This window comes from Zingiber officinale, chromosome 11B (genome assembly GCF_018446385.1).
Source record: "Zingiber officinale cultivar Zhangliang chromosome 11B, Zo_v1.1, whole genome shotgun sequence".
NCBI classification, from domain to species: Eukaryota; Viridiplantae; Streptophyta; class Magnoliopsida; order Zingiberales; family Zingiberaceae; genus Zingiber; species Zingiber officinale.
The window spans coordinates 19,054,101-19,067,052 of NC_056007.1; the positions used below are offsets into that span (position 1 = coordinate 19,054,101).

General features: G+C 48.0%; 1 protein-coding gene across 1 annotated transcript; it reads left to right on the forward strand.

Annotated features, from left to right (window-relative positions):
- Positions 1 to 11,260: 11,260 nt before the first annotated feature.
- LOC122033818 lies at positions 11,261 to 12,598 on the forward strand. Its single transcript, XM_042592981.1, has one exon. It carries the CDS (start codon positions 11,261 to 11,263, stop codon positions 12,596 to 12,598), a length of 1,338 nt encoding a protein of 445 aa, XP_042448915.1.
- The last annotated feature ends 354 nt before the right edge of the window (positions 12,599 to 12,952 follow it).

Below are 12,952 nucleotides of genomic sequence, written 5' to 3' on the forward strand. Positions count from 1 at the left end.
CCAATGTTTGGCAGGTAAGTTGAGGTATGCAACTAGAGGAGCGACAGTGAGATCGGGTTCCTAAAGGGAACAACCTTAGGTCGCTGATCCAACTGAAGAAACCGGGAAGGTTTCTAAGTTGAGATCAAGATAGTTCTACTGTCTATATTACTCATGCATTATATTACTGTGCTAACCTTTGTTTTGCAGGAATACTATTTAACTCTGTTTTGCAGATTCGGCCTGATCGGTCGACCGAACAGGATGATCGGTCGACCAAACCAGCTTGACTCAGACCAGAGATCAGTTCAGACCAAAGCGAAGTACAGTCCGATCGAAGCTTGATCGGTCGACCGAACCAGGGATCGGTCGACCGATCCAATCAGTATTAATGGAGCATTAAATGAATATCTCAGCAGATTTCGACGAACAGGGAAGGAAGCTGTTTGGTCGACCGAAAAAAAGGTTCGATCGACCGAACCCTTAAAGAACAGTAAATGCAGAAGATCGAACCAGCATCAGACTCCAGCCAAGAAGGAAGGGAGCGGGTTCGGTCGACCGAACAGAGGGATCGGTCGACCGAACAGAGGGATCGGTCGACCGAACGACAGTGGCACTTATAAAAAGGAGCTCGAGATATGAGGCTTAATAGAACACTATTGATTATCAAAATGCTCTTCTCCACACAAGCTGCTCGTACTGCAAGATTCACTACAACTCTTCAAGCTACTACGGAAGTACCGACCGAGCGTCCATTTCTACATCTTGTCGGTATAATTTTTATAGCTTGCATTGTAATTAATATAAGCAAGATAGTAGGGTGTTACTATCTTGCTCATTTATACGATCTGCTTCTTTCCGAGGATCTCGGAAAGAAGGGTTATAGTGGATTGCCCATCGGTGGGGTCAAGGATCGCGGGCCTTCGAGTAGGAGTCGAGCTAGACTCCGAACGAAGTAAAAGAACTAGTCTCTTTTCTTATTTTCTGTTACACGATTCTGATTTACAAAGTAAAAGAAAAATATTAAAAGAAGCGATATTCACCCCCCCCCTCCTCTATTGCTCGCATCCGATCTATCACTTAGGAGCACAGGAAGTCGAGGGGAAGACGTGGCTAGCGAGAAGGACGGTACAGGGAGAGAGTCGGCGGGCTCGGTGTGTCCGAGCGACGAGGTGCCGTGGAAGAGTACACCAGCGGACGAGAATGAAGCGTGCGTTGTTTCTGAGGGACGAGAAGCTAGAGCAGAAGATTGCTCGGGGAGCAAGAGACGCAGCTAGTGAGAAGGTCGGCACGGGAGAGAGCCGACGGGCTCGGTGCGTCCGAAGGATGAAGAGCTGCGGATGAGTACGCTGGCGGATGAGAAGGAAGCACGTGACGATTCCGAGGGATGAGAAGCCGGAGCGGAAGCCTACTCGAGAAGGCCGGAAGTTGGGTTCGGGTGAGCCCTATTCCAGATGGCCGAGATCACCCAAGCAAGAGGAGCCGGAGCGGAAGACCCGGACTGAGGCGAGCTGAACTGGAACAGAGGATCCGGACCGAAAAAAGCCAACTCTGTTGACTTTCTTGGTCCGGGGCGCCCGGAACCCTTCCAAGCACCCGGACCTGGATTTCATCCAGATCGCGGTCAAACGCGATCTATGCGAAAATGCATAAAGTTTTATCCCCTCCCAAGTGCCTGGAACCCTTCCAGGCGCCCCGACCAAGACTATAAATATAGCTTTGGTCCAAGAAGCTCAACAAGACAAGCAATTCTGATTACAACACTTGTATGCTTTCATTGTTAGTTTAGCTTCTTATTTTTCTGTGCTTGAATGATGTAAGAGGCTTTTCCGCCTAAAAAGATATATCTATTGCGCTTCATTCTCCTTGGATTAATAACCTCCCCAGTTGTAACTAAGTAAACTCCTATGCCTCTTCTTTTAGTTTATTGCTCTTATTTATTTATGCAAGTGTTAGTTTAAGAAGTCTGAGAAGGGTTTGTTTTTATTTGTGCAGGCTATTCAACCCTCCTTCTAGCCGGCCTTCAAAGGGACCAATAGAAAGAGTATCTTCCACTATCGCCACTTAAAGTTTAACCCAGTGAACTGTTGGGGATCGGACGGCCGGCTTGAAGGGGGGTTGGATAGACGGCACCCCCAAATAAGCGCTTCCTACGTATTTGTTAGCATGCGCAGCGAAAATACAAAACAAACAAGCTAAACTAAAGACAAGAATAAGAAAGAGCAAACAAACCAACACACGCCGATTTACGTGGTTCGGAGATAAAGCTCCTACTCCACGGCTGTCCGTAAGGTGGACGATCCCTCAATCCGTCGGTGGATTAATCCCCGGAAACTCCGGCTAGCACAATCCTCCTTGTCGGTGGAGAAACCTCACCACAACTCGATCAAGAGCACTTGGATTGCTAGGGCACTAGTTGACTACTAATTAGAGGTTACCCACCACTAATTTCGTCAACTCAAACCAAGCTCCCAAGCTTTGGTTTTATAGGCCACGGGTTGGAAAACCCCGCCTACCAGTCGACTGCCCTCTGTGGAAATTCGACCGTTACATCCCAACGGCTCGATTCCACACATTCTGTTCGCTGCCAGTCGACTGCACCAGTCGACTGCTAAAACATGCAGTCGACTGCTACAGTACTGCTACAGTAGCGCTACAGTACTGCTACAGTAAAACCCTAAAAACTAGGATTTTACTCCGAGTACAATCTCTCGTGCACTCGTACCCTCACCCTTATGACTCACTTGATTCTTCCTTTGCAGCTTTGACCTTTTGCCTTCAAGCCTACTTCCTTTGGCTCTCGTCCCTCGGATGCATTCAAGCCCGCGGCTCGTCCCCAATGCCATCCTTCGCGTATGCCTCGAAGTCGCTTCCCTTGGCTCTTGTCCTCGCTGTCTTGTCCACGGTCCCTCGGATGCTCCATCCTTCACCGGACCCGAAGCCATCAACCTGAGTCACATGTGTATCCTGCAAACCTGCACAACTCAAATACACATATCAAATACAAGGGTGAACCTAACTTAAACCCTTTGCCCAAACACCAAAACACATGGTCGCACGGACCATTGGGATTGCTCCAACAATCTCCCCCTTTTTGGTGTTTGGCAATACGTTTAAGTTAGGGAAAACATATAGCAAATAAACATGCTAAAACAAATGGACTTACGTTGCCAAGGTTACACACTTGGACTTATACCGCCGAATGGACTTACGTTGCCAAGGCTACACTCTTGGACTTACATTGCCGAATGGTCTTACGATGCCAAGGCTACACACTTGGACTTACAACGCCGAATGGACTTACGATGCCAAGGCTACACACTTGGACTTACAACGCCAAATGGACTTACGATGCCAAGGCTACACACTTGGACTTACAACGCCGAAACAATGCACAGGGCTTTTTAAGAACCTATCCCAAGGCTCCCCCTACACCTAAGCTCCCATTGAGATAGGATTTTCCACATAGGGCTTTTTAAGGACCTATCCCAAGGCTCCCCCTTTACCTAAGCTCTCCATTGAGCTAGGATTTTTACAACGGGCTTTTTAAGAACCTATCCCAAGGCTCCCCCTACACAAAGGCACTTTCAGGTTTTCCCAACTAAACCTTACTTCTCCCCCTTTGCCTAACATCCAAAAAGTCCTCCAACAATATCCCAATTGTTGAAAACTTGTCATTCCAATTGACCCTAAACTCATGTATTAATCCCCCATGGATTTCATACACCTGTATGAGTTGACTTGGTCAAAATTCAATGCTGAAAACAATTTCAGACTGGTATCAGTCGACTGCAAGAACTACCAGTCGACTGGTCGCTACTGGTCGAGCGAACAGAATGCTTCTGTCTGCTAAAAGTTGCAGTCGACTGGCACAGTTTTTCAGCCTTTTTCAGCATTTCTGACCCAATTTCAGAAATGCACCAATAATTCCACAGACCTCCAAAAATCCCCAAATTTTGTGGAGAGGTCTGTTTTACCCATGTCTACTTGGGAAAAATATATATAAAAATATATCTATCACCAATCCCAAGATTGACATAAAACACAAAACTAGCTAAAAAGTTCAATTGAACCTTGACCTAAAGTCCTAGTTTTGGCTTCCTCTTGATGTATTTGCCCATATTAACCCACAATGCATCCCTAGCATTGGTTTATATGGCATTTATACATCCAAAACCAATTTTCATGCTATATGACTCCAATTGTCATATTTCTTGCATGAAACATAAACTAATTGTGCCAAAACCCTAGGTTTGAGACTCAAGTCCGTCTCCAAACCACTTGGCACATTCCATGGCTTGTCTAGACTCCCAAGTAAAACCCCCTTGAGATCCATTGGCCATGGGTCCCAAATTGACTCTTTGAGCTCCCCCTAGAGCTCTTAACCTTAGTCACCTCCCTAGGTGACTCATCCACAATGGCTAGGCCACATCGGTCCACCCCCGGTGAAACTTGGCCTACAAATCTAACTTTCTTAACCTTGGACACTTTGTCCTTGGTTAATTTCTCCTTACCATTAAATGGTTTTCCCTTGTCATTTATTGGTTTCTCCTTGCTATAGTCATATGCAACCCTAGCATAAGACTTTCCCTTAGCTTTGGAGGACTCTCTCTTGCCATGATCATTTGCCACCCTAGCACATGATCTCTCATTAGCCTTGGAGGAACTAGATCGGTATCCCAAGCCCGATCTATCATGGTTGGGTCTTTGGCTACCCAACACCATATTTAATTCCTTAGATCCAACATTGAATCTCTTAAGGAATTGTTCTAACTTATCAAGCTTTCCCCTTAAGGCTTGATTCTCCTTCTCTAGGTTCCTAACCCTAGAGTTAATTTGTCCAAATTGGACATTCCTAGACCTACCCTTTCTAGGCATATGTCTCCCCTTCTTGGGATTAATGCCTTGGGTCTCCTTAGGTTTACCATTTTTAGATTTTTCATGAATGGGTCTCCTAGGGTTTTGATCTACAATTACCCTACTCCTATCATGATATTTGAAACCACAATTTTGCATGGGCATATAATGATTAAAATTATTTTTCCTAACATGCATGGGAACATAAGAATTTGAATTTGAATTACACTTCAAATTAGGGTATACCTCCCTTACCCTTGAAGCTCCCCCTTGACTCGAGCCTCCATTCTTCCTCCACTTCTTTTCCCACATCTTCAAATGCGCCAACTTCTTGAGCTCTTTCTTCTTTGGGCATTTGGTGTGGTAGTGCCCTATGTCACCACAAGTGAAGCATCTAATGTGCTTCTTCTCCTTCTTCTTCTTGGCACCATCATTTCTACAACCCACATTAGTATTCAAATCAACTTGAATGGGTTTAGAATTTACCTCTTTCTTACCCATAGGACATCTACTCTTGTAGTGCCCTTTTTCATTGCAACCGAAGCAAATGATGTGGTCCTTTGACTTTGCTTCGGTGGAGGTGCTTGCTAAATTGACCTCTTCCAAGACCTCTTCTTCATCCTCTTCACTTGTCTTGGATTCTTCTTCAATTCTTGAGGATGTTGATGATATCTCATCTTGCTTCTCCTCCTCGGATGTTGAGCATGGCTCAACTTCCGGTTGCTCCTCTTCAACTTGAGCAACTAGACCCATCTCAATGGGTTCTTCTTCCTCTTGTGTAGGTTTAGGTTCTTCTTGTAGAACCATCTTCACCTTGCTCCACAACTCATAGGCGTTCTTATACTCACCTACACCATTTATCACATGATTAGGCAAAATATAAATCAATATAGATATTACCTTTGAATTTGCCTCCGATCGTGAGGTTTGCTCCTCCGTCCAATGTCGTGTTCGGAGTCTTTTTCCTTTCTTGTCCTTTGGAACTTTAAATGGCTCCCTTACCACCATCATTGTGTCCCAATCCGTGTTGAAGAAAACCTCCATCCTCATCATCCAATACGTGATGTCCCCAAGGCTTCCTCCTTCAAATTTTGGAGGGACAATAAACCCGGCCATCTTGTGCTTCCTTGGCGGTTAGTCCAACGGAGAGCGTCCTCGCTCTGATACCACTTGTTGGGGATCGGACGGCCGGCTTGAAGGGGGGTTGGATAGACGGCACCCCCAAATAAGCGCTTCCTACGTATTTGTTAGCATGCGCAGCGGAAATACAAAACAAACAAGCTAAACTAAAGACAAGAATAAGAAAGAGCAAACAAACCAACACACGCCGATTTACGTGGTTCGGAGATAAAGCTCCTACTCCACGGCTGTCCGTAAGGTGGACGATCCCTCAATCCGTCGGTGGATTAATCCCCGGAAACTCCGGCTAGCACAATCCTCCTTGTCGGTGGAGAAACCTCACCACAACTCGATCAAGAGCACTTGGATTGCTAGGGCACTAGTTGACTACTAATTAGAGGTTACCCACCACTAATTTCGTCAACTCAAACCAAGCTCCCAAGCTTTGGTTTTATAGGCCACGGGTTGGAAAACCCCGCCTACCAGTCGACTGCTAAAACATGCAGTCGACTGCCCTCTGTGGAAATTCGACCGTTACATCCCAACGGCTCGATTCCACACATTCTGTTCGATGCCAGTCGACTGCCCCAGTCGACTGCACCAGTCGACTGCTAAAACATGCAGTCGACTGCTACAGTAAAACCCTAAAAACTAGGATTTTACTCCGAGTACAATCTCTCGTGCACTCGTACCCTCACCCTTATGACTCACTTGATTCTTCCTTTGCAGCTTTGACCTTTTGCCTTCAAGCCTACTTCCTTTGGCTCTCGTCCCTCGGATGCATTCAAGCCCGCGGCTCGTCCCCAATGCCATCCTTCGCGTATGCCTCGAAGTCGCTTCCCTTGGCTCTTGTCCTCGCTGTCTTGTCCACGGTCCCTCGGATGCTCCATCCTTCACCGGACCCGAAGCCATCAACCTGAGTCACATGTGTATCCTGCAAACCTGCACAACTCAAATACACATATCAAATACAAGGGTGAACCTAACTTAAACCCTTTGCCCAAACACCAAAACACATGGTCGCACGGACCATTGGGATTGCTCCAACATGAACTTCTCCGGCTTGTCCCTATAGTTGATTGGAACATTGTCAATCAGAACGGATAGGGCTATCACATGTTGAGCATCTTGTTCCTCAACAGCTTCTGTGGTGGCTATCTCAACAGTTTAAAAATATGTTTTAAGATTGTTATTCAATCTTGCTACGATGGTTGTTATTGGAGTTATGAAGGAATAGTCTGAATTTGAAATGATAAAATTGAAATCGGACTTATCTATCAAGATGGCATCATTGTGGTCGAGCGCTGATGGGAAGCCAAGTACCAAGCGAACAATAGAAACTTGATTGTCGAGTTGAGTTCAAGCAAGTCCAAGTCTAAGAGAGACGAGTGTCGAGTCATAATCCATCTGCGTGCCATGTGGGATGAGAGTCAAGTTCGATTGGAAAAGTACATAGGAGTCATGTGACTTTCAAGTTGCTCGATTGGCCTGAGTGACTTGAGTGCTTCAAGGTTCGAGTAGGCCTTTTGCCGAGAGATTTGAGTGTCGAGTGGGTAGAGTGTAGCGAAATCTGAGAGATTTGAGTGTCGAGTTACCCAAGTGTCAAGTGGTCCTAGCCGATCATCGAGAGGCCCAAGTGTTGAGTGTCACCTGAGCCAAAACTTGAGTGGGTCATTGTTATCTGAGCGTGCAGAAGAGAGAGTTTGACACAACTTTCTTAAAATAGATTCATTTCCTATAGCGGTGTTTCAAGGTTACGATGAAAGTCTGTTTCCCATGATACAATGACAAAATCAAGATCGCAACCTAACATAGGTAGTTCATGACAAATTGAGCACGTATTCAAACGCTATCACATAAGAGCTATTGAGCAGGTCACTCAACAAAAAGGAGAACAATGGACCAAGATGGATGGAGTTTTTACTCTCTTTATCTCTGATCGAGTTCACGATCTCCTTATATAGAAGCTCCAACCCTTAACAATAAATGATTGAATAAAGGTCATTTAATATCTTTATTTGCCCGGCTCAAAATGTCGATCATAAGCTATCAATTGTCGATAGTTTTCTGTCAGGATGGTTACAAATTCACTATTAATGTCTACCATTTCGGGCTCGGCCATTAATGCATCCATTACGCACTTGAGCAAATAACACAATGGATTTGGAAGACAAAACATAGGTAGATTTGCTTAAGTAAATTTTACCTCGATCGGTCTAAATACGACTGATCCGGCAGTAAGAATGGGGGACCCCCTTTAGCATAGTCAACGCCACGTGGAGGTTGAAAGGTAGAAGGCCAACCAGAAGCTTGGCCGAACGGATAAAGATTGGGGCGACCGGTCGAATGTTCCGAGCGGAAGCAAAGATACCCCGGCGGGAAGTCGGGGTTCCGACGCTCATGTTGAACAGAGTCGTATGGCCGAGCGGGTAACCCGCTCGGCCGAAGGCATAAAGTAGCAACACTGTGAACAGTCCACATAGCACACGACCGAGAACTGCCGACCGGTCGGACGCTCTGCATAGGGTAAAAAGAGAAAAGGACAATGGAACATCTTCTGACAGCGGGTATGTTCGATGAGGAGGCCATAAGCAGGATCTTATGGCAGAGGGTTCCGCTGTCCCATCAGAGATGTGCTTGGACTGCAACAGTATGGTGTCAGGTAAGCTTTGCTGACAAGCCCATACTGAGGTATGAGCTGAGGACACGTATTCGCCTCGGTATGTGTGCATGAGCCTCTTCCCAGTTCTATATAAGGAGCCTCACATTTCGCCGGAGGTACGCATTCTCTAATATTGAGAGACACTTCTTTGTTGTCCACTTACCTGACTTGAGCGTCGGAGGGTCGTCGCCGGGAACCCTTTCCCGGCCCGACTTCTTTACAGGTTCGCCGGAGCTCCATACGGCCGCTCAGAGATCTACGTCATCAACTCGGAGAGCGCCACGTGCCCAGCGTCCATTGATTCAGCGTTCGGACAGGATCAATTTGGCGCCGTCTGTGGGTAGGATGATTTCAAGGTCGGAGGGGATGTAAAAACTATTAATTAGAACATCGGCGTCGCGCCGATCGAAGCGCGACTCCATGGTAGTGTACCATGGGCCGAGAGTTTGGTCTTCGGACGGAGAGGAATGGGCCATTGTCCGAACGGACGGAATCAAAAAAGGCAAAGAAAGGTAAAAAGAAGACAGCAAACGAAACGAGGCCCCGAGGATCGAAACTCGGGAAAGAAGTGCAGAGAAAACACAAGAACCAAAGAGAAAGAAGGAGAACCTTACAACGAGGAAGAGGATCGAGGGAAGAACACAGAAGATCGCCGGAATCAGGAGAGCAAGATCGCCGGAACTCTGGAGCGCGAGAAGCAGCAAGGGGCACGCGAGAGCAGAAATGCGGAGAAGGCAGAGGAGGCGAAGGCTTTATAGGATTTAGCCCGAGCGGCCTCCACCGTCGGATTAAGGTCGCGAGAACCGGAGCACGCATCGCACCGTCCATTTCAAATCGCCTCGGTCTCGTCGCCTGCGACGCCACCGCCGTACGCTGACGGCAGCAATGCCACGTGGCATTCCGCCACGGGAGAGCATTTAATGAGCGCCTTATCGAGGCGCAGAGCGCGTGCTTGGCCTTAATGACGGAGATTGGTGTAACTTCCAAGGAGATCCGAGGGATGGTGGCGTTGACTGAGGCCGTAGTTACCGCCACATCTGCCGAGCGGATGATGATTTCTTGGAAGAGTCGCTCGGCGAAACAATCGTCCAGTCAGTCGGACTAATCGCCTCCTTCGACTAGACTTGAAGGGGAGGCAAGTGATCCGGCAGTAAGAATGGGGGACCCCCTTTAGCAGAGTCAACGCCACGTGGAGGTTGAAAGGTAGAAGGCCAACCAGAAGCTTGGCCGAGCGGATAAAGATTGGGGCGACCAGCCGAATGTTCCGAGCGGAAACAAAGACACCCCGGCGGGAAGTCGGGGTTCCGACGCTCATGTTGAACAGAGTCGTATGGCCAAGCGGGTAACCCGCTCGGCCGAAGGCATAAAGTAGCAACACTGCGAACAGTCCACACAGCACACGACTGAGAACTGTCGACCGGTTGGACGCTCTGCATAGGGTAAAAAGAGAAAAGGACAATAGAACATCTTCTGACAGCGGGTATGTTCGATGAGGAGGCCATACGCAGGATCTTATGGCAGAGGGTTCCGTTGTCCCATCAGAGATGTGCTTGGACTGCAGCAGTATGGTGTCAGGTAAGTTTTGCTGACAAGCCCATACTGAGGTGTGGGCTGAGGACACGTATTCGCCTCGGTATGTGTGCGTGAGCCTCTTCCCAGTTCTATATAAGGAGCCTCACACTTCGCCGGAGGTACGCATTCTCTAATATTGAGAGTCACTTCTTTGTTGTCCACTTACCTGACTTGAGCGTCGGAGGATCGTCGCCGGGAACCCTTTCCCGGCCCGACTTCTTTACAGGTTCGCCGGAGCTCCATATGGCCGGTCAGAGATCTACGTCATCAACTCGGAGAGCGCCACGTGCCCAGCGTCTGTTGATTCAGTGTTCGGACATGATCAACGACATTTATAAATCATGCTCGAAACACTTAGGTTCAAATACAATCTGAATCATGAATTTACATATTTACAAGCGCAAAAAAAAGAGATATATATATAGTCATGCTATGTTATGTTGTCCGACTCCGCTACTCTCACGAACATCCACATGTCCAAATCCATTATAACCCACCTTCAAATTACTCAACTCCATTTCGTCCTTTTTCATTCACAATTTTCACAATTTTTCCAACACTTCTGTCCGAATGAGGAACAGTCCAACAGCAAAGCGGTCCTAAGATTCTCACTGCGTCTCCCACAACCCCACTTTGTCTCCACAAGCCCGCCAAGTGGTTTTGTGACCTTCCTCCCGCGTCAAGAAGATATGGTGGTTCCACTCCCACTCCCTCTCCCTCTCCTTCCTCCTCTTCACTCTGCTTCACATATATATATATATATATATATACGCTCCCACGGGCGGGATCAACCGGTTATGACATGGTATTCTTGCAACATGGGTCGGGAGGTCGAAGGTCTGCGGCAGCAATTACGATAACATCAATATCTGTCCGTGCTAAACACCTTCGACCGCCATGTCATCGCCGGGCCCGTATTCACCGTGATTTACTCCCTCTCATACTCGTGGGACAGGGGTGAGGGGGCCGCTGGGCGGCGGGACCCACCTTTGCAACATATATATATATATATATACATCTCGAGCATCCTCACTCTCTTCACCAAAATCTCAGATCTCCAGGTCCTTGCCAATGGCCGCCTCTCTGCCATCTTCCATCGCTGTCCTGCTGCTGTTGCTCTTCCTTCACAGTAGCTTCACTCTTTGCTCCTCGTCCGCCGACGCCACTGGTTCTTCTTCCAAGCCTCAAAAGGCGAAGCTTTTGATCAGAGCATCTGTCGACGAGGGAGATGGTGCTGAAAGGGGGCAGAATCCTGCAGCGCCCAAGAAAAATCCGATCTTGGTGGCCAAAAACCAGACCAAGCTCTTGAAGCCCAAGAAAGCCAATTCCACCGCCACCGCCGCTGCGAGTGCCAAGGTTAAGCTTGGTAAAAGCTTCAATGCCACCCTCAAAGCCTCGAATTCAACCAAACTTCTCGATGCTGCCAAGCTTAGCAAGGCGAATTCTACAAAATCGTCCAAGGACAAACTCAAATCCCCCAATTCTGCCGCCAATTCGACCAAATCTTCCAAAAAATTAGGTTTTGATTCGCCCATTGCTAAAAATAAGATCGAATCCTCCGTCAAGGTGCCCAAGGCGCAACAACCCGCCAAGGAGGCACCGGCGAAGAAGTCGCCGACGGTGAATGAAAAGGTGAAGACGGCGGCGAAGCAAGGGGCGAAGACGGAGGAGCTAGCCGCCGGGATGGAGATGGAGGACGAACTGGACGACGGCACGGATCTCATCTCAGACTTCCGGGAGCTCCCCTCTCGCCTGTTCCCAGATCTAGAACGCCTCTCCACCACCTCCAAGGCCTACATCTCCGCCGCCAACAAAGGCATCGCGGAAGGCGTCAAGCCGTACGTAGGAAAGAGCTTCGCCCCCAAGGTCGCCCCCGTGCTCTCCTCCCTCTTCCTGGTGCCCCCCTTGCTCCTGCTCACCCTTCTCTTCCGCCGCCTCCGCGCCTACCTCTCCCTCCACCGCCTGCTCCTCTTCACCCAAGCTTACCTCGCCATCTACTTCGGCACCCTCGCGCTTACCGCCCTCGCGACGGGGCTCGAGCCCCTTCGCTTCTTCTACGCCACCTCGCCGGCCTCCTACACCTGGATGCAGGCGGCGCAAACGATGGGCTACCTGATCTACCTGGTGCTTCAGCTGTCCGATCTAGTCTCCCTCTTCTCCCGCTTCGAGGACTCCCCCGCCACCTCCTCGCGATCGCTCGCCCTGGCGCAGATGGTGATCGGCCTGGCGGTCGGCATCCACTACTACGCCGCAGTCTTCCACCGCGCGGTGAACGGCGAGCCGCCGCGGGTCAACTGGCGCGTGCACGGCATCTACGCCACGTGCTTCCTCGCCATCTGCACGTGCGCGCGCGCCGATCGGAGGAAGAAGGCCTACTACGATTGCGGCGAGGACGGGAAGAAGAATTAAATTATTTCAAAGGGGCATTATCGGAAATCCACTACAGGAGCATATTTGTAAAAGAGAGAATGACGAATACGAGCCAGCTGTCGGCGGCGCTATTTTTTTTTACCAATAATTTATATTTTTCATGAATGTGATTTTACGAGTTATTGAAGAGGGATTTAGTTTTTTAAAACTTTTATAATACATCATCTTTTAAAATTTAGACAGACTAATTTTAAATATATATATATATATATATATATACTTTTTCAATTTCACACCAATTATAACCATTTCGGTCACCAAAATGTATCCATTTTAAATTTATTTATCTCATAAAATATTAAATTTGTATGCATACAAGTATTTTATTAGAAT